Source organism: Nelumbo lutea, chromosome 2 (assembly GCF_056320005.1).
Source record: "Nelumbo lutea isolate HS-2025 chromosome 2, American lotus-T2T, whole genome shotgun sequence".
NCBI classification, from domain to species: domain Eukaryota; kingdom Viridiplantae; phylum Streptophyta; class Magnoliopsida; order Proteales; family Nelumbonaceae; genus Nelumbo; species Nelumbo lutea.
The window spans coordinates 39,552,093-39,572,348 of NC_142685.1; the positions used below are offsets into that span (position 1 = coordinate 39,552,093).

The 20,256-nt window shown below is 37.5% G+C and overlaps 2 protein-coding genes and 1 pseudogene across 5 annotated transcripts; 2 read left to right on the plus strand and 1 right to left on the minus strand.

Annotated features, from left to right (window-relative positions):
* Positions 1–388: 388 nt before the first annotated feature.
* Positions 389–6,034, plus strand: LOC148870009 (uncharacterized). Of its 4 annotated transcripts, none has more exons than XM_088971226.1 (3): positions 389–1,350; positions 1,443–1,812; positions 5,380–6,034. In XM_088971226.1, the coding sequence occupies exons 1-2, from the start codon at positions 858–860 to the stop codon at positions 1,805–1,807; spliced, it is 858 nt and encodes a 285-aa protein (XP_088827352.1). In that variant the 5' UTR covers positions 389–857; the 3' UTR covers positions 1,808–1,812; positions 5,380–6,034. The 4 variants fall into 4 exon arrangements, with proteins under 4 accessions (XP_088827352.1, XP_088827350.1, XP_088827351.1 ...); XM_088971224.1 differs by lacking the exon at positions 5,380–6,034 and adding an exon at positions 4,716–4,940; XM_088971225.1 differs by lacking the exon at positions 5,380–6,034 and adding an exon at positions 3,509–4,144.
* A 4,234-nt stretch (positions 6,035–10,268) lies between these two features.
* On the plus strand, positions 10,269–11,573 carry LOC148870010 (putative UDP-rhamnose:rhamnosyltransferase 1 pseudogene; annotated as a pseudogene).
* A 92-nt stretch (positions 11,574–11,665) lies between these two features.
* LOC148870011 (hydroxyproline-rich glycoprotein family protein) lies at positions 11,666–19,224 on the minus strand. Its single transcript, XM_088968500.1, has 4 exons — positions 18,638–19,224; positions 18,454–18,551; positions 12,096–12,165; positions 11,666–12,012 (listed from the first exon to the last, which is right to left on the minus strand). Exons 1-3 carry the CDS (start codon positions 18,939–18,941, stop codon positions 12,112–12,114), a joined length of 456 nt encoding a protein of 151 aa, XP_088824626.1. The 5' UTR covers positions 18,942–19,224; the 3' UTR covers positions 11,666–12,012; positions 12,096–12,111.
* Between the last annotated feature and the right edge of the window lie 1,032 nt (positions 19,225–20,256).

Consider the following 20,256-nt stretch of genomic DNA (forward strand, 5'->3'; position numbering starts at 1 on the left):
ATATTCTATATTGTTGGGAGAAGGCTTGGATGGTGATGATGATTTTTTATCCTATCCATTAATTTAGGTCGTTTTATTTTAAAATGATTTCCAATTTTCTAAACTTAAATTCCAATTCATTACCATTAAGGGTTGGTTGATAGGAATCACCCCTTTTGGATTTGATAAAATTTGATTCGATTTAAATATGTTGTTTTTTATTCATTTTATTCATGAAATACAATACCGAAGCCATTTTTAATCCATTTTATTAATAATACATGATATTTTGATTATTTCTAATTTAATTTATTAATCCTATTCAATATCCCATAATCCGAATTTTACATGATCCGATTCGAACTCGAATATAAATAAATAAATCACATTAGATTCTACCTCAGTATCTATATCCGATCCGATTCCACCCGTTTACAGCCATAGGATCCAAAACCACTGAATTCGGATGGAGCCGCGGTATACTGTTACACTTGTGAACTGTAAATCTGTAATCACGTTAAATCAACGGTAGGGCTACGGAGCCGTATGGCTACGTGACTGGGCTACGTGACTGTAAAAACAAAACGACAAAACACCTCAACATTTTTTGTCGTTTAGGGATCGTTTGGCTCGATTCCTTGCTGGAAGGAGAAGAAGACAAGTAGTTCGTGAAGGGTGGATGGTGACTGAGAGGAAGCCCTAGGAACCTAGGAAGCGATATTGAGCTCAGAAGAAACCCTAGGAAGCTTGATTCAAAGTGACGGAAAAAAACCCTAAAATCTTTCAGCTGGATTCTTCCATTTCAAGGAAAAGAATCCTGGAATTCCAAGTCTGCCATAGTTTTGATTTCGTAGCAATCCTTATAACTTCTGGGAGATATGCCAGTTGATTTGGAGGACTCATCCACCATTAATGCTTCCCAGGCTTCAGGCGAGGCCGAAATTGCCACTGTCTCTTCTTCTGGTAACGAGAAAGCTCCACCATCGTCAGCTTCAGGAAAAGAAGAAGCTCATTTGTCGTCTTCAGGTAACCAGGTAACTCCAGCATCGCCGAATAGAGGGGAAGGTGAAGCTGACCAAGCAGCTTCATCGGCGCCGACTTCGGGAGAAGAAGCTATTGTATCTTCTTCTGTTAACCAAACAGAAGCAGCTCCGCCGTTGGCGATTTCTGGAAAAGTTACTGCGTCTTCTGCCACTGACCAAACGGTTCCACTGTTGGCTTCAGGGGGAGCTACTGCCTCTTCATCTGCTAGTCAACCGATTCCGCTTTCATCACTTCCAAGAGGAGCCCTTGTGTTCTCTGCTATTCCAACACCTCCACAGTCATCGGCGACGCCGACGAAGAGAAAGCGAAGTCTCCCGGGAACGCCAGGTAAGATTTAAAGCTAATCCACAAAAAAACAAAAAAAAAGATACGAGGTTTTGTATTTTTTATCTTTAGTTTTAAAGCAAATCCGGTTGCAGATCCGGATGCGGAGGTAATCGCGTTGTCGCCGGAATCCCTAACGGCGACGGACCGATTCGTGTGCGAGATCTGTGAAAGGGGATTTCCACGCGAGCAGAACCTGCAACTTCACCGCCGTGGCCATAACCTTCCTTGGAAACTTGGAGGGGGACCGGCCAAGGAGATTCGAAAGCGAGTCTATGTGTGCCCCGTGCCCACTTGTGTCCATCACGACCCATCAAGAGCTTTGGGTGATCTCACGGGGATAAAGAAGCATTTCTTTAGGAAACATGGGGAGAAGAAATATAAATGCGATAAGTGTTCGAAGAAATATGCAGTGCGAACCGATTGGAAGGCGCATAGAAGGATTTGTGGAACGAAATGATACAGGTGCAATTACAGAACTTTGTATTCTGGATTACTTATATTCTACTTTTGCCCTGGTTCTTATCTGTTTCTCTATTCTTGTTTTTTAAAGCGGGACTTTTTTCTGTACGGATGATACTAGTGTCGTCTTGTGTATTTGTTCTTGAATAAGGGGAAACTTCATAAATTGTCGTCTCAAAATCAACAAATCTAAGAATAAATTGCAAGAGAAATTTAGCTTTATGACCTTTTCTTCAGAGATTCAATGAATTGTTCTTTTTGGGTGCCATTTTGAAAGTGTGCTTGTAGAATTGAGGAAAATTGTAGTTTGATATTGCCCTGATTTAAAACAGAAAATTGAGTGAGGCTTTTTTGGGCACCTTCTGTATATGGATTCCTTTAGTTTTTTTTTTTTTTTTTTTGATAATTGGTATGGGTTCCTTTAGATTTATTCTCTACTTCCAAAAAATGTGGAAATCTGTGAATAGTATAGGGATATATGAGATTTTTAGGAGAGGCATTTCATAACAAAATTTTAGTTGCAAACAAGTATGTGGGACAGATGCAGGAAAGGCTTACTTCACAAGAGTGGCACTAAATTTAGCTTGAACTTTATGATTTAGCTACAAGGAAAAAGATTTTGGACTGATGAAACAGAATGGACTGGATGCTTGTTTGGCAACCATTTTCCTGTCTAGAGATTCTTAGGTATTCTTTCTGTAGGGATTCCATTTAGCTTAGTAGTTCCTCTTTGCGGTTCATTCTGTAGGCAACAGGAATAGCTAACTTGCTGCCATATTTTGAATGCATGCATTGTTGCCTTTTGCTGTCTGGAAGTATGCCAATTCCAACCTATGCTCATGCCATTGTTTTCCCTTTATTTTTACACTATAAAATGGTAATAGTCCTGTTAAGATTTGGATGGGATCCCTGCCTCAGTTGCACTGCATACATAAACTATTGTCCTTGTCATGTTCATCATATTGCAGCATTTGTCCTGTTTTTTCATGCATCATGTGAATAAAGGGATCATCAACTGATCAAGATCCTATTATCTGTTTAAGCTAGAGGACCTGGAATTAGAGATAAAGAATTTTTTTTATGTATTTCAAAAGGAAAAAAAAAACAAAAGCTCTGCCATATTTTGAATGCATGCATTGTTGCTTTTTGCTGTCCGGAAGTATGTCAATTCCAACCTATACATATGCCATTGCTTTCCCTTTATTTTTGCACTATACAAATGGTAATAGTCCTGTTAAGATTTGGATTGATCCCTGCCTCAGTTACATTGCATACATAAACTATTGTCCTTGTCATGTTCATCATATTGTAGCATTTGTCCTGTTTTTCCATGCATTAGGCAAATAAAGGGATCATCAAGGTCCCATTATCTGTTTAAGCAGGAGGACCTAGAATTAGAGATAAAGATTTTTTTTTTTTTTGTATTTCCAAAGGAAAAAAAAAACAAACAGATCTGTACAAGGAGAAACCATTTCTATAAATCATCATTCAGACCCTTGTTTATGCCTGAGAATTGGAGGGATTGTAACTGTTTGTTCCTATTGTATGCTACTTCTCCACTAGACAATATGGAGTTGTCCTGTTGTTATGCTTTTGCGCGTGTCATCTACATGTGAGCACTTGTTTCCTGTTTTGATATCAACTCTTTTCCTAATCTATTTTGCTTGATTACTCTAAATGAGTGATGTAATTGGTACAGGCTCACTCACCACTTGACATCTTGCTTTTTCAGTGCAAGTGTATTATAAAACACAATTTTAGATATACACGCTTGCCGTCTTCATCACATGGATCATACTTGCATACATAGTCCTGCTGATTCTTATCAAAAGAACATATGAAGGGAATTCTGATTTGCTGCTATTGGTCTTCCTTTCAATACAACAATACCAGGCCACTGGTTTTTCTTGTGTGGTACATTCATTTGGAGTGAAAATCTTTCTTTCCAATGCAATGGATGAACAGCAGCGTTTTGCCTTTAACATCAAATGGGGAATGAGAGCCATTATTTGAAAATTTGAATACTTGTGTAAATCTGTTATTTCAAAAATCATCCTGCCCAGATGATCACATCAAGTAAGGATTGGTTATAAATATGATATTGGCTGATTATAAAGTCTCACACTGCACTGACCTAGCCATCTTTTTGTTGGCCCTTTCTATTCTATATTTTATTTTCTATCTATAGCTAATTGTCTATAGAATTAATTCTGATTAGTTTAGTGATTGTAAGAATTAATTTTTAGTTTATATATTTGCTCAAAACCCATTATAAAAGACTTGATTGTTTGGAGCAAAATACATTATCTTCATAAATGAATCAATTTTGCCTCAACTCATGCTTCAAATAGTTAAGGGTGCAACTGGGACAGGTTGGGTTGAGTGTAACTTTTTATCACAGGTTGGGTTGAGTGTAACTTCTTAATGGGCGTGAACCCTAAACTGATCCTGATGTAGTAAAGTTCTTCATTTCAAGTAACCTGCCTTGCACTGATGCTGATAATTGGTTGATCATTCCTTGTTAGATTTTTTATCTAGCGTATCACAGAGAAATCAATTCTGATGAATTTTGTATTTCTTAGGGATTTTTAAATTTTGGTTGTAGAAAATAACTGGGAGTAATTCGTTTTTTCTAGCTCAAAACTCATTTAAGACTTGATTCTTTGGATTACCTATACTAAATTAGCTTCAGAAAAGAATAATTTTTTGCTCAACTCGTTCTTTCAATAATTTAAACAGTATTTGAACCAAGCAGCCTATTTGGTGCGACCTGCATTCCTATTGAACCGTTGACGTGAGGGAAAATGCTGTAAATTTCTTTCTGTTGAATGCTGGATCTAGATATATGGTCAAACCCGTATTACTATTGCTTTTTTTTTTTTTTTTGTGTGTGTTTTTCTTTACAGGCAACTGCACATGGGGTATTAGGAAAACTACAAACCCTCAGCCAAGTACTTGAACTGTGTGCATGGAATATTAGAACAGAAATGTGAGGGAATGACTGAGATGACTGTTGTACCTGAAATTGTGATACGACAGACCTTTACAAGAAAAACCGAACTGTATATTTGTCTTACCATGTACCTTTTTACTCGTATTTGATACTAAATATAGACTTTCACTTTTGGCTATCTTTGAGTCTACGGAAGCCTAGTCTCTAGGTCTCACTACATAAAAAAGGATAAGCTCTGTAGAGATCGTTGGTCCCATAAAATGAAAAACCATGAGCGCTAGCATTTAGCAGTTCTACACAAGGTTCAAAGTATTAATTTCAGAGTTTATAGAATGCTGGGATAAGTGGAACCTCACATAAATATTGCCAGTGCATTCTTTTGATTAACTATAACAATTACATTGAGACATAATCTCAGTTTCTTTTGTAAGGTGGTGTTCATGCTTTCACAATGTATAAAGAATTTTTGCTTGCGGAGAATCCCATTGCCCATCCACGAGCCAATTTAGATATGAGGGTGTTTTTCTGCATGTATGTTGATGACTAATCCTGAATCTGGTATATTAATCATCCGGAGTACAGATTTGCCTAATGCAGATTTCTGGTTTACATTGTAGAGCTATAAACATTCAAAAGGACCACAACCCACACTCTATGCACCAACGGCCGCCTGTGAATTGGCATCAATTCCGAGCTGGCACCTACCTTGACAATACTTTGAGCCTATAAATTCTGACCCTGGGCTGATCGGTCATTCTCCTATAATCATCTGCTTGGTTCACCATGCCTCTCGTTTGTGGGATGGATTTTGTTCTGTTGTAGCTATTATTAGAGACCATGTGGGCAAAGTCTTGGATTTCAAAAGCTTCACTCTTGGCACTACTTCTATTAATGCGTCTAAGGCTTGGGCTACGTGGGAAGCTCACAATCTGGTCCTTAACTTTAACGACCATCCAACTACGATTGAGGGTGACTCAAAGAATCTTAGAAACATCATCTTGGGTTGCTTAAAGCTAAAGGAATCATTGGAGAGGTGTATGTTACAAGCACGTATTCAGAGAGGCAAACTAGCCGGTGGATTGGCTCACTCAAGGAGAGGTGTCTTCTCCTCACTTTGTTTTTTTCTTTTAATTCTTGTAATCTTCCAAGGGACCTTTGTTTTATTTGCTTTAGTGATTTCTAGGTCGTGCATCCCCCCATCTTGTGTAACACATTTTTCTCATTAAAAAAAAAACCTAGAAATGGACTATGGCAAGAGTATTTTTTAGGCCACTTCTTACACAATCATTACAAATTTGGACTAGTAATGTCTCCTTTTGGTTTGATAAATGGTGCGATGGGGGCCTCTCTAAGAGATACATGAAGGCCTTTGCGGCAATGATATGGGGCAGGGCCCTAGGATAAAAGGCTCTCAAACAAGGTTACTTGTAGTCCACCATGAAGACTCGATTAAACTCATCAAGAAGTGTAATCAATGTTAAAGGCACTTTAATGTACCACATTAGCCTACAACGTCCCCCGTGTCTATTAATAGTTCGTGGCCTTTTGCACAATGAGGAATATACATCCTAAGACTATTTTTCCTACCTTAGGTTATAGAAAGTTCTTGATAATGGAAATTGTTTATTTCACAAAATGGGTCAAATCCAAAGCTTCTTTTGGAAGAATATCATTTGCCACTTGAACTTTCCTCACATCTTGATTACAAACAAACAACCGACTATTCAATGACTCAAAGTTCATAGACTTTTGTGCAAGCCTTGGTAAGGAGTATTCACCTCATTCAGGTACCTATAAACTAATTGTCAGGCTGAGGTGACCAACAGGACTATATTGCATGGCTTAAAGACCAAATTCACAAGAGTCAATAGCCTATGGGTTGAAGAACTTCCTAGTGTGTTGTAGGCCTATTGAACCACACCTTGGACCACCACTAGCGAGACACCTTTCAAATTTGCCTTTGGCATTGAAGTAGCTATACGATCAAAGATTAGCTAATAGATCCTTTAAGCTAATATCTCTATGATGCAATAGAAAAGAGTGAGGAGCTCAGAGGCAACTTAGACCTTTTAGAGGGGGTCTGAGAGGGTGGTTTGGTACTACAACTTCCAACTCCATGGACTATTAGACAATGCATGCCCTTAGTTCCAATTAAATAAATGTATACCGTGGTTTATGAATTAGTAAAATCATATCATTATTGTTTCATGTTTGTGATTGATGTGTTTTCTATGTGTTATTCCATAAATTAGGCATTTATGATACTTATGTTACTTTAGAATGTTCTAAAAATTTGAGGAATTTATCCTCACAAGGCTAATATCAATGTATTGCCGAAATGGTGGAGCAACTTGTCTCAGTTGCTAAGGTTATACCCTAGGTATAGTAAGTAGGTTTTGGACTTGATAATGATAATGCACTAGGTTTTGGACGTGACTGCTTTTGATACGCCAATCGATGAAATCCTCTTAAGGTCAAATACCTATATATGTTGGAGTAGTTGAAAATACTATCTTTGACGAAAACCTAAAACTAGCGACAATGAATTTCAACTTGTTTTTGAAATCACCTTGCAAAATGTATTTATATTTAAAATATATTATTTTATGGAAAAAAATGTCTACAAATTGTTTTAAATCCTGTGAAGAAGGTGGGACACTACATTTAGTAGTCAAGGAATAACATACATGCATACATACATGTATGTATATATAATATATATATATATATATATATATATATATATATATATATATATCGGTCAGTTTGCTTAATTGCTAGTTTTTTCTAAGTTAATCAAAAACTGAACTGGACCTTCAATTTCTCAAAAATACCAAACTGATCAATTTGGTTAACCGCATTTTTCGGCTTCTCGGTTTAGTTCAATTTTTTAGTTTTTTATGAGTACCCTTACATGTGGTTAGTGTTTAATCATTTTGGACTGAAAGGTTAAAATCAAAAGACCATCAAAGGGATGAAACTTGATGGGATTTTCTTATGTTAATCATTAACCTTGGGCTTCATTGGATAACTAAAACCTAGGGTTACTAAGACATAAGTGTTGGGCCCATACTAAGCCCAATTCTACTAGCTTAGGGGTTCACAAGGTTGACTCGATGAATTCAGCCCATATGCTTTCTTGCATGGGCCAGACCCATATGGTTTGATATAAGGCTTTTATGGGTTCTATGCCATATATTATTCAATCCCAATAAGGCTTTTAACAATTATGACAATGAACCTTAACCAATTAGCTAGGGGTTATTTAGTACTATGGTTATTTATGTTAAAAAACATTTTGTACTTTTTTATCATGAAAGGCAAGAGAGTTGTTGATAAACGTTTATTCAGTGTTGTTTAATAGCTAGGCGCCATTAAACGCCATTATGTGCCATTAATCATCACATATGCTTAACAGTAAATAAAAAAAATGAGTGTTGGGGAAAACATTAAAAATGATATTTTCCCTATGACTACATTTCACACAAATCGAAAAAATGTTTATTTAATAAGTAATGTTATTAAATGATGGTGTTTCCCCCAATGCCTACATGGCAATAACTTGGTGTCGTTTTTCAAATAAATGGCCACAGAACCAAACATCATCCTAGTTAAACTATGTGCATTAGATCAAATATGTCTATGGATTTGGACATGGATCTCCATAATAACTAAGGTAATTAGAGACCTAACCAAATCAAATTTGGATGGTCCTAATTACTTTAGAACTAAAATGTATATAAAAGAGATGAGGTAGAGGTCAACATACATTAGTGCACCTCCTTGCACTTTGTACTCTACTCTCTTGTTATCCAAAAACCCTAGTTCAACTTACTTCGAGAAATTAAGTGGTTAACAGCTGCATACATCCAAGCAAGTTGAAAAGGAAAAATCAATTAAGACTAATTGTAAGATCAACCTATTTAGCTCAACTACACCATCTTCCATTGGGAGGGTGATTTAGCTTTAATCCTTGCTGAAGAACATGAAGAAAATCCTTAAGTACAATTTGGACTATTTCCAATGAAATGGAATGGTTGCATGCCTGGTAAGAACAATAGACGATAGCACTTGTTAGCTGATGCCAGTTTGAGAAGATTCACATCAGACCCACTACAACCCAAAGTATGCTCCGGATCCAAGCCAGACCCCAAACCCGAAGCTATAACCTTTATCATAGCCCCAAAGCCTGCGCTAGGCCCAGACCGTGATTACTAAAGCATTCACTTTATATATTTGTATTTGTATTCTTTGCATACAAATATATACAAAATATAAGGTCTTACAGTCTACACATTTGTATTTGCACTCCTAAATTGAGCCTAGTACATATAATAGTACAAATATAATTATTGGAAGAACATATACAAATTTAAAAAGGCTTTACATCGTCCATATTTGCATTTGTGCTATTGTGAAATAAGCCTAATGTTCCAAGGATGACTGGTGATGACACCATTATGTCCAACAGGCAACAGCCATCAAATCAACTTCCAATTTGACGATCGAGAACACCTCTCCAAGAAAGAAAACTCGGTTATAGTCCAGTAACTAGTTTATAATAGGCGGAAGCGGCTGGACGTGCACTCACTAGGGGGGTAGTGAACACATAGGCGACAGAACTGATTAAGTCACACTGGCCAATTAGCAGACCTGAAAAAAAAAAAAAAAAAAGGGAGAATGATCGTACAGTTCAGATCAAAATTTATAGACCTAAAGTACAGTTGGGGTAGATGTCTAATGTGTATAGAGTGTGAATTTGACTTTTTGAATATTTATAGATTTCTATTTGTATTCAGAAATCTGTATTAGGCCTATCCATACTTTTTAAGAAAAAAGAGAACATATAAAAGAGTGAAAATGTGTAGTTTAAAATTAGAATGAGCTATGCCCACTTTTCTGCTTTTTCCCCTCTTTTCCCTTGATATATTCCTGTCCTTCAAAAATAATTGAGAAAATTTTCTATCAATACCTTACCGTGTACTTTGTCACAACTTATAATTTGGTCCCAAACTTTAAAATGCAATAATCCATTAATGAGATTTTTGAAACACAACAATCTAATACCTGTCACGTGACCTCATGTATGATGTAAGATTTTTGAAAATGTCAAAATTACCCTTAAAACTAAAAGTCACGTTCATCGTATAGACATTCCGGTGGCAGTATCCAGCGTATTGGCCAAATAGACAGATGACAACCGGGGGTTAGCCGCCCACTACGGCGACAATAACGGGGACGGAACAGCCTGTGTATCTGATTCCGACGCCGGGTAGCCTGTATCAAGCGCCAAATGGGCGCTCAATAATAGGTCAAATAGGCCAAAATTACTACGCGATGCCACGAGTGGTTCCAGAGGTTTATAGGGAAGCACTACCACGCGTCTATAGTGTGGATGCACCAGCAGCAGCAGCACCTGCACCTGCAGTACCGGCACAAGCGAAGATAGGGGCCTATGTAGAAGGTGGGGTTGGAATGGTAAGGCCATCAGAAATGGCGGACGCAGGTTATACGCAGATCGCCTACGATGGCGCGGGCCGCGGGAAGGCAAATGTACTATTATATTATACAACAGCGCAACCAGGTGTGGTGCCCCAATACCAGACAATGACGGCCGGTCTGGTATTGTCCGGTGGACATGGTGTCTCTCTCTTCCATGGCTAACAATAATGAGCTTCACATAATAATGTTCCCATGGTTAGCTTTTGGGCACATGATGTCATTTTTGGAGCTCTCCAAGCGTTTAGCTCAAAGGGGTCATCGCGTCTCCTTCGTTTCTACACCTAGAAACATCCAAAGACTCCCCAAGATCCCTCCAAGCTTAATTACCATCTCTCCTGTATCTGGTGGAGTTCCCCTTACCTCCCATCGACGGTTTGCCGGAGAACGCTGAGGAGACAACTATTGATCTCTCATACCACAAGGTCCATTACCTTAAGAAAGCCTTCGATGGGTTGGAGGGACCCTTGACTCGTTTCTTGGAGGGTTCATCCCCGAACTGGATCGATCCTTCACGATTTTGTGCCTCACGGGTTATCGCCCATCACAGCCAAGCTTGGCATGCCTTCTGCTTTCTTCAGTATCTTCAATGCATCAATGCATGCCTTCTTTGGGCCTCCGAGTGCTTTGTTGGGTGGGGATGACTGTTGGACGAAGCCGGAATAAGACTTCACAGTTCCGCCCAAGTAGGTCCCTTTCCAATTGACATTTCGCCTCTTAGAATGGTCGATGGCTTAGACCAAAATGCTTCAAGTGTCTCCGACTCCTACCGAGTTGGATCAACGATCCAAGGCTACGATATTGTGTTCATTCGAAGTGTACGGAGTTCGAATCCGATTTCTTACGTCTCCTCAAGGAAATAGCTCTACTGCAAACCAATCATTCCGATCGGTCTACTCCCTCCGGCACTAACAGTGAAAGATGCCATGGATGAGGATGACAAGTGGCTGGATAGAATATGGGTTGTTGCCATTTTGAATGCTTATAACTCTGTTAGTGAAAATCAGAAATCAGCATTGAGCCTGTCCGTGCTTCTCGGATGGTTTATATTGCATTCTGGAATGAGGTAACACTGAGCCAAGATGTGTTTGAATTCACTCTTGGCCTCATGCTTCTGAGTTGCCCTTCTAGGTGTAAAGGAAACCATCCAAGGTAAATTGGTGTTGATCTCAGACGAGAAACCGCTGCCATTGCTGCTGGGGTGTTGAGTCAAGAAGGTAAATTGGTCGCAAAACCTTCCCAAGGTTCTCTATAATAGTGTGAATATGATCTTCAAACTTTCAAAGGGTTTGTTTTGATTTTAGCAGATCAATTGACAATATCTTTTCACATGCCACTTAATGACAGGTTAACGGAAAATACCAGATTATTGCGTTTTGAAAGTTGAGATACCGCCATACCGGATTGTTGGAGACCAAAATAATTTAACAAGTTATTCTAAGTGTTACAAACTCGGCCTCTGTAAATTCCTAGACTATAAAGCTTTGAGCCTTGATCCTTGCTGAAGAACATGAACAAAATGCTTACTACAAATAGGACTATTTCCAATGAGATGGCATGGTACACATGCCTAGTAGTAGTAAGAACATAGCTGATATAGCACTTGTTAGCTGATGCCAATTTGAGAAGATTCACATCAACACCCATCGAGTTTGAACGAAGACAGCTTGCAGCCAAAGAAATTTTTGTTATTCCATCCATTAGGTTTATCATAGATATTGTTTACTCATACAGAGCCACTACAGCAACCTCTGCACACCCAAGTATTCTAAGTTCAGAAAATCCTTAAAATCATTTTCCACAAAACAAAAATGGATTTCAAGTAGCATATTACCTTTCCCAAAAGCAGGTTACACGCACTGCCCTTTGCTGACCATTTCTTTGGTCTTCACATCTTGCTTTTCCTGCAGGGAAGTCCGCAGTCGATCAAATTTTGAAGCATCACACAAACAAAAGATGATTTTGACCCTATATATTGAGGAAATAACCATTAATTTCCACATCTTTTTTTATTGCCCTTACCAGTGCAATTTACATTACACATCTGGAATATTATGTGGATCCACCAGGACCAACATTGTTCCATATTTCTGGTATGCAATTGTAAGAGATAAAATGTTTCAGTATAAATAAAACACCAGAAAATTTGATTGCCATAAAATGAAAAAATCCAGTTGTTAAAGAATAAAATGGATGTCGGGGTGATCAAGTTCAAAATTTCGACACAACATGCCCATATATATCGTATTGGACCATCAGTGAATGTCTGATACTCAAAATACGGCTTTGGATTTTTGACCCATTTCATGGGGTTGGCAGATGATAAACATAGGCATGATGCATCAAATCATTATTTTTATTTGTTTCGCAAGATAATATTTGTTTATTAGTTTCTTATTTGTAAGCTCTCTGATAGATAGTTATTCTAAGGAAGAAATAAGTTCGAGAGATTAGGGATGGCAACTTTTGCCCATCCCCGTGGGTACTCGATGGGGTCAGGAATGGAGATTGCCTTGGTGGAGCCCCAACCCTGATTATATATATAAGTAATTTTTATTATATATATAATAATATTTTTATTTTTTATGTATAATAGTAAATAATTTTTATAATTCTTAATTTTTGCATAGTTGTCAAGGTGACACCCAAAGGACAAGGTGCCCTTGGAGGCTCACCTCGCCTAATTGTCAAATAGTTTTCTATAGCATGTTATGAAAAACTTTTATATTCTTAATTTTTTAGGTTATAATTATAAAATAGACATTTTTAAACTAAATTATTCATTTTGTGTGTTTACATACTAATTTCTTTTTATTATTTTATTATTTGTTAGGTTTTAATCAACACAAACATTGCTAAATGCTGTATTGAACCCTCAAAGACTTCAAAACCTAAACCAATAAAGAAGAAAATAAAATGTTGTTCAATCAACACATTTTCTTCTTTTTCTTTACTAATTTTGTGTGTCTATATACTAAATTCTTCTTCTTCCACCTTTTCTTTTCTTCTTTACTATAACAGAAATAGGAGTTGAGCCTCTATCTTTTTTTTTTTTTTTTCCTTTATTTCTTCTTTTTCTTCTCATGAATATGTGGGAATATGTTAATTTTCTATATTTAACATGAAGTTTATACTTTTCTTATGAAAATTATGGATATTTATTAAGAAAATATGATTATGAAACCTAGGGAACTATCCTAAGATACATGTTTTTACTTAAAACCATCGCCTAGGCAACTAGGCAACTAAGCCGCCCCCTATTGACTACCCTCGCCTTGGCGCCTTGAAAACTATGATTTTTTGTATGTAAAATAAAAATTATTTTTATATGTATAATCTTTATTTTTTAGAAAAAGCTTGGCTTGTAGTCGAGATCGAACTTGCGAGCTTTTGAACCGAGCCAAACTAGAGCTCAAGTCTTTGGCTCGAATTGAGCTCGAGCTCGAGCCTAGCACAATTTCTGCAAGCTGAGCTTGAATAGCCAAGTATTTGGCTCAGCTCTTCTTGAATCCACCCCTACTCTATCAAGGTTCCAAGTGATACATGTTGTACGTCTCTGAAGAAGCAAGGAAAATCAATCGATCGTAGAATGGTAGAAGGTATGCTCTTTTTTGGAACAAAAACAGAAGCTTTGCACCCTTTTTTTCTTTTTTGGAACAAAAACAAAGGCCCTGCCCCTTCTTTTTCTTTTTTTTGGAACAAAAAACAGAGGCTCCGCCCCTTCTTTTTCCATTTTATTAGGACCAAAAACAAAGGCTATGCTTCTTTTTGGAACACAAAACAGGGGCTTTGCCCCTCCTCCTTCCTCTTCCAGTTCTTCATGGAACAAAGAATAGGGGTGGACTAGAAAAAAAACAAGGGCTCCTCCTCCTACTCTTCTTCTTCTAAAACGAAAAAAAAAGGGTTTAACCCTTCTTTTTCTTTTTCTTGAAGAAAAATTAATCTTCATCCTTTTTTTGAACTAAAACAGGGGCTTTTCCCTTCTTTTATTTCTATTTCAATGGCAAAAATAGAGGCCTATCCCTTTGTTCTATTTTTTCAGACACCAAGCGACACTAGGCAACCAGGCGACTAAGCACTCCCCCATCACCTAGGTTCACCTTGGCCCCTTGAAAACCATATATTACATTATGTAATACATAAAGTCACACATATTTTAACATGTGAAATATTATATGCATTTAATATTTTCTACATAAAAGTCATATGCCCATAACCAGGCCTCGTTCATGATCATCCTTACATGGATGTCGATGATTCCATCCAAGCAAGAATATGAACTTCACACATTAAATTTCTTGCATATAATTTTTAGGTCCCATGTAATGCTAAAAACTATTTGGTGTACATTCAATTCTCCCTTTCCCCAATACTCAATGGAATCAAAACGTAAACCACTGCCCATTCAACCTGTAATCATCCATACATTACTTATTTCTAACATCTTACTTGGGTGTTATTCTAGGACCGCAAGCACCATGGCACTGGAATATAGGAAATGTTAGACAACCAAGAAGCACACTAGTCCTAACCAGATTTTGTTAATAAAGTAAGAAAGTAACATTTTTATGCACATGAAAGGAGCAGAGCAGCTTTATAATAAAGAACTCCCAAGCAAAGAAAGTCAGAAGATAAGCAGGGTCCAACTTCTTTGCATAATAGAAACACATTTCTTTGGCATGCCATGCCTAAACAAGGCATCTGATTTTGGTCATGTCAAACCAATCCACGGGCAAAGAAAAATGAAAGCCTTTGATGCATCTCAGTTGACTATGAACAGAGAGTGACACTATTACTTCATCAAGATAGTTCTAGAGAGTCCACCATGCTTACTTTGGCAATTCTTCCCTAGGAAATCTTGGTCCTTTTGATCAAAGAAATTTTTTTCTTTTGAGATAAATAGCAGCATTGTATTAATAAAAGAGAAGATAACCAAGTTCTGTCCAGAGTAGACAGCAGGGACACTACAAAGGCATCAGAAAGCTGATCAAACGAAAAATGTGATTCTACTCAGGATACAAATTAACCACAGGATCAGGCAAACCCCATAAAAACCGTTGAGAATTAACCCCAGCTCAAGCTAAACTATTTGCTAGAGAGAGTTGGATAATCTTGGGATCCACTTGGACGAGCATTTCAGGTTTCTCCCCAGGTTAATGGCCTCCTAACCAGGACTCTGAAACTCCAAGCTGGTTCTGCATCAGAGTTGACCCATAAGATAACTACTTTACAATAACCAGCCCAAACAATTCTGTAGTGCTAACAGTTAAAGTCCGTGTATCACCAACAACTCAGCCCTCAAAGAGATACCTGCGTCACAGAAACTTAACTTGATGGAACCAGCCTCATCCCTTACCACACCACTGACCCCTGATTCACCCAGGTTACCCAGCAGCAGCCATCAAAATGAGCTTGAGAATTGAGACTGATTGCTTGTGGTGGCTGCCAAGCAATTAATATCCTTGATCTGTTGGGATGCCAATAATGGATTGCCACCCTCGTAACAAACCATCCATTTTAATATCTTTAGATTTTTCACATGCTAGCAATCAATGGGCTACCCTTGATCAGATCAGTCAAAACACCCACCCTAACTCATTAACAAACACCTGCATTTCTTTCCCCCCACATGCTCCACAGTATTGCTACCCTTGTGCAATGCCACAACAATTTAATTCTATTAGTGTAACAGCCAAGTAGGTCTTGTGAAAAAAGCTTCAAGACATTTTGAGGGACAGCCCAAGACTTCCCAAACAGATTGAAAAAATTTCATGTCAATTCTAGTAAAATTTCATGTCGCTACCCATGGAAATGGAAATATGTCGTTGAAATATTAGGAAATTTAGGGACGTTTTAAACCATGATGGTCACCAAGCCTCACCTTGGCACCTTGAAAACTATGGTGGGGATAAGCACCATGGTTTTATCTAGCTTTGTAGTCTACCACAGGTGCTAATAATTTGGAGAGAAGTTTCCCAACAGAAAACCTTGATCTTTGATGGGGAGGGGCCTATCCAAATGGGTTTCTAAGGAAAAGATGATTAGAGCAATGTTCTGAAAATTGTAATCATATTGTAAATTGTAAAGAGGTTTGAATCAAATCATATTGTGAATCATATCATATCATAAATCATAAGGATTTTTTCTGATTTTTCTAAAAGTAGTCAAAAAAACTATAAAAAATACCCAAACCTCTCAAAAAATAGAAAAATGACTTTGTATTAATTTTCAACCTATAGACATAATATAAGTAGGTAGTAAATAGTGAGCCTATGATCTTACTAATCCACTATATTAGTTATCTTGTGATCTTATCTCCAAGTTTTTAAGGGAAAAGAATCATAATGTTTCTAATCCCTAATTCCCTATAGTTTGAACTTCAAGTTTCAACAATTTAAGTCAAACATGCAATTCATGAAAAATACTAAAATGAGAGAGAGAGAGAAAGAGAAAGAATTTCTCAGCCTAACACACATCCAAGAACATGTTAATTCAACAAAATAACACATTTATATAGACTTACATAAGGAATTAAGAAGTTAACAAATTATAAGCCAAACGATGCCCATCAAACTAGCATAAATAAAGACTTGCACACTACCACACCGGAGCTAACAAAGAAATCTTCGTAGTTTCAGAATTCAAACACAAATACTAAATTTCTAATTCCTGGATACTCTAATTCTTGAGTTACCTAGGTCTGGGTAGTCTCCAGACTAGAACTGGACACCCCACCAAGAACACATCCCCCCTTGATAGAGCCACTTGCCTTGCACATGGAAAAAATACGAGGCAAAGACTACATCCTATTTATGATAGGGTTTGCGATGTATTTATCTTCTTATTAGTCATTTTCCACCCAAAGCACTCCTTTGGAGGAATGATACATTTGTAACCAATGACCGAAGTGGGCCAGCAAATGGAAACATTCATGCTCTTAAAGAAAAATACATCGGAAAAATTCCAATCATCACATAGCTGACATGGGATGAGAGAAATGGCCTCATCTACAGAGGAAGAACTCCAAACCATTGCATGTAATTCAAAATACTAAGCTCCTTCCTTCCTAATAATCTTAATAAAACTCAAGAGAAATCAAATGACCAAAGAATGAAACTGTTAAGTCATCTCCAACGTTACCAAGGGACCAATTACAAAGTATTCATAAATGGAACCTTTGATGGGAAGTCAAAAACAAATTGCCAACAAACCAAGCAAAGATGAGTTTTGGGTAATCATCAGGACCTTAAGAAGACTGATCAATAGGAAAATTCATAGAGCAGCACTTTTTTGTGGAGGGAGTAATCACCAACATTCTACAAATTATTGATGAAGCTACTCTTACATAACAAATTTCGATAGCTCATCTGTAGGAACCTTTTGTTTTTTTTTTTTTTTCTTTTTTTTCTGTTGTGAACTTATCTATGTAAATAGGTCAAAGAATGTCCTCTTATGAGCATCCTATATAAGGTTAGCAACTTTTCAATTAAATGAAGGAGCCATCAAACCATGTAATTAACAGGGGAATACTGCGACCACGGTGGTCTCAGCAGATGCCAAACATTACTCGATTATATCCTGCTGAACAAGTTTTCATCATTCCAGCTGAAGCATTGATTATTTTCTTTAGCCAAGATTCAGAAGTTGTTCCAGTATGACAAGAAAATCTAATGGAAAAATAATTGAAGGGATAATTACTCGTTTTGCGTTTTTTCCGAGCATACCAATTACCAAACATTTTAAAACCATACAACTAAATCATGAATGTTAACAAATCCAATGAAAAGACATTGGATTGAAAACGACATACAGTTTTTTAAAATCTATCTCATTTATTCCTTCACTATTACAAAACATTTTAAAACCATACAATTAAATCATGAATGTTAGCAAATTCAATGAAAAGACATTGGATTGAAAACGACATGCAATTTATAAAAATTTATCTCACTTATTCCTTCACTACAAGGGATACCCATACCTTCAGATCCCACCAACCAACCTTAAAATATAAGTTCCAGAACACCCAGAGAGAAGAAGAAGAAGAAGAAGAAGAGAATCAACAAACTGCCTTAAATCAACATAAACAAACAAGCCTCTAAACCTCGACATCGACGAATCGGGTCGAAAAATCTATCAAAAACCACCAATTTAAATCAAAATGACAAAACGAACAACTAAATCAAACTCACCATTCCCGTGCTTTCATAGTAGTCGTTCAACGCCCACTGATACTTCGACTGGTTTAACCCAAACCAGTCCGCTAGATACTCATCCATACACGAATGCGCTGCCACAAACCCCCTAAACCGTCACGAAAACCCTAAATACCGAAAGATCCACCGCAACTTAAACCGTAAGAACCGAGAAAGTTACCATTTTGCACTTTAGCAACAGCATCCCAAAATAACCCAAACATAGAAGAGTTCGACCGCGACTTCTCGAACTGCTGAGGGGGAGGCTGAACCGGCGGCAAAACCACCTTCTTCGAAGATGGAATTTTCGGCAACTCAGCGGATGGTTCAGAGGGTGTCGGAGTTACCAGAGGAGTGAGTGGGGGCTTTGGAGTTGACGCAGGACTGACAGGGAGTTTAGGAGTGGCAGGAGGAGTGATGAACACAGTGTACCTCCCAGCTTTACCGATCACCGGTGGCGGTGTGGATTCTTTGGTGATCGCCATTTCGAAGCAAATTCAGTTGCAGAGATAAAACGCGAGAATCAAAACGAACTCAGATAAGATTACGAAGGAAACCCATGGAAAGGAAAGATGTTCGGACTTCGTAGATGAAAGAGTTAAGTTCGCGAGAATGAAAGAGCATCTTCCACAAATCGGTTTCCGTGGGGTTTTATTAAAAACCCCCTTCCAGGCACCGGCATCCCCATGCTGCTGCAGATCTTTGTCCGCTTCATATCTTCGTTGTTTAATTGCGTCAAGATCTTTGTCCTCTTATTGTGATGCCAACAAAATATGTTCCAACAACCACCGAATATGATTCGCCATGAAAGTGAGACCGATTACAAAAGTGGGACCCGTTATATATTAGATGTGCGGTGTCAGATAACGTTGAGAGGGTGTTGGAATGCACATTGTTGGTAGATGGTCCGAACTCCCTCGTATTATTTATTTATTGCTTAAATATTTAAATACCCTTCGTTTTGCAGCAATATCTGCGTGTTTAAAGAATACCTTGAATATCCTTCGATTTAGAAAAAAAAAAAAGTTCAACTATGTTATGGAAAAACATATGATATACAAAAATCAATTGACCAATAAGATGTTTGATTGGTGTTATTTATCAAAATTCATGGAGGGTTTTAATCGGTAAAAACTCTTTTCATATTATATCATAAATTTTACATCACAGGAAAATATATATTTATTTTAACTATTAGCTTTTTAAATTTTCAAAATATGACCAAGAAAATTCAAAATCAAGACATGTTCAACCAACCCAAGGGTGCATAGCTAGTACTTGGGCACGAGGCAAAAATAGAGTTGAGAGTTAGGGAAGGAGTTATCACCAAATCCCAAATTAATACCCTACAAAATAGGACATGCAAATATGTAAAGTACAAAACCTTATATTTTATATTAGGGTAAATTATAAAGACCCCTCCTATACTATGGGATCTGTGACAAAGACCCTTGTACCGTGAGACAAAGACTTCTTTTCGTTAGCATTCAGTCCAAAAAGACAGTTATAATATTTTTTAATCCCCATACTATCCTTGTAATAACTAGACAAAAAAACACTATTCATATTTCCTGACCTTCTGATACTACCCTTTCGTTCCTTCACATATCTCTCTCTCTCTCTCTCTCTCTCCTCTTTCCCCTGATCTCTCTTCTTGCCCTTCCCCTTAATAGTGTCGGGATCTCCATTCTCCATTCTCAGTTATCACATTTATGTGGTTCTTTTATTAGAGAATTCTACCTCCGTGCTATGCATGCATCAAGAATATAAAAACACCAGAAACCTATTCTAAAATGATCT

Bases quoted from the DNA above. Each gene is read 5' to 3' on its own strand.
- LOC148870009 (XM_088971226.1), top strand. From the start codon at position 858: ATGCCAGTTGATTTGGAGGACTCATCCACCATTAATGCTTCCCAGGCT. The intron at 1,351-1,442 runs GTAAGATTTAAA...ATCCGGTTGCAG, and splicing joins AAGTCTCCCGGGAACGCCAG to ATCCGGATGCGGAGGTAATC.
- LOC148870011 (XM_088968500.1), bottom strand. From the start codon at position 18,941: ATGGCGATCACCAAAGAATCCACACCGCCACCGGTGATCGGTAAAGCT. The intron at 18,552-18,637 runs GTAACTTTCTCG...GGTTTGTGGCAG, and splicing joins TGTTGCTAAAGTGCAAAATG to CGCATTCGTGTATGGATGAG. The intron at 12,166-18,453 runs GTGAGTTTGATT...ACTTCCCTGCAG, and splicing joins ACTATGAAAGCACGGGAATG to GAAAAGCAAGATGTGAAGAC.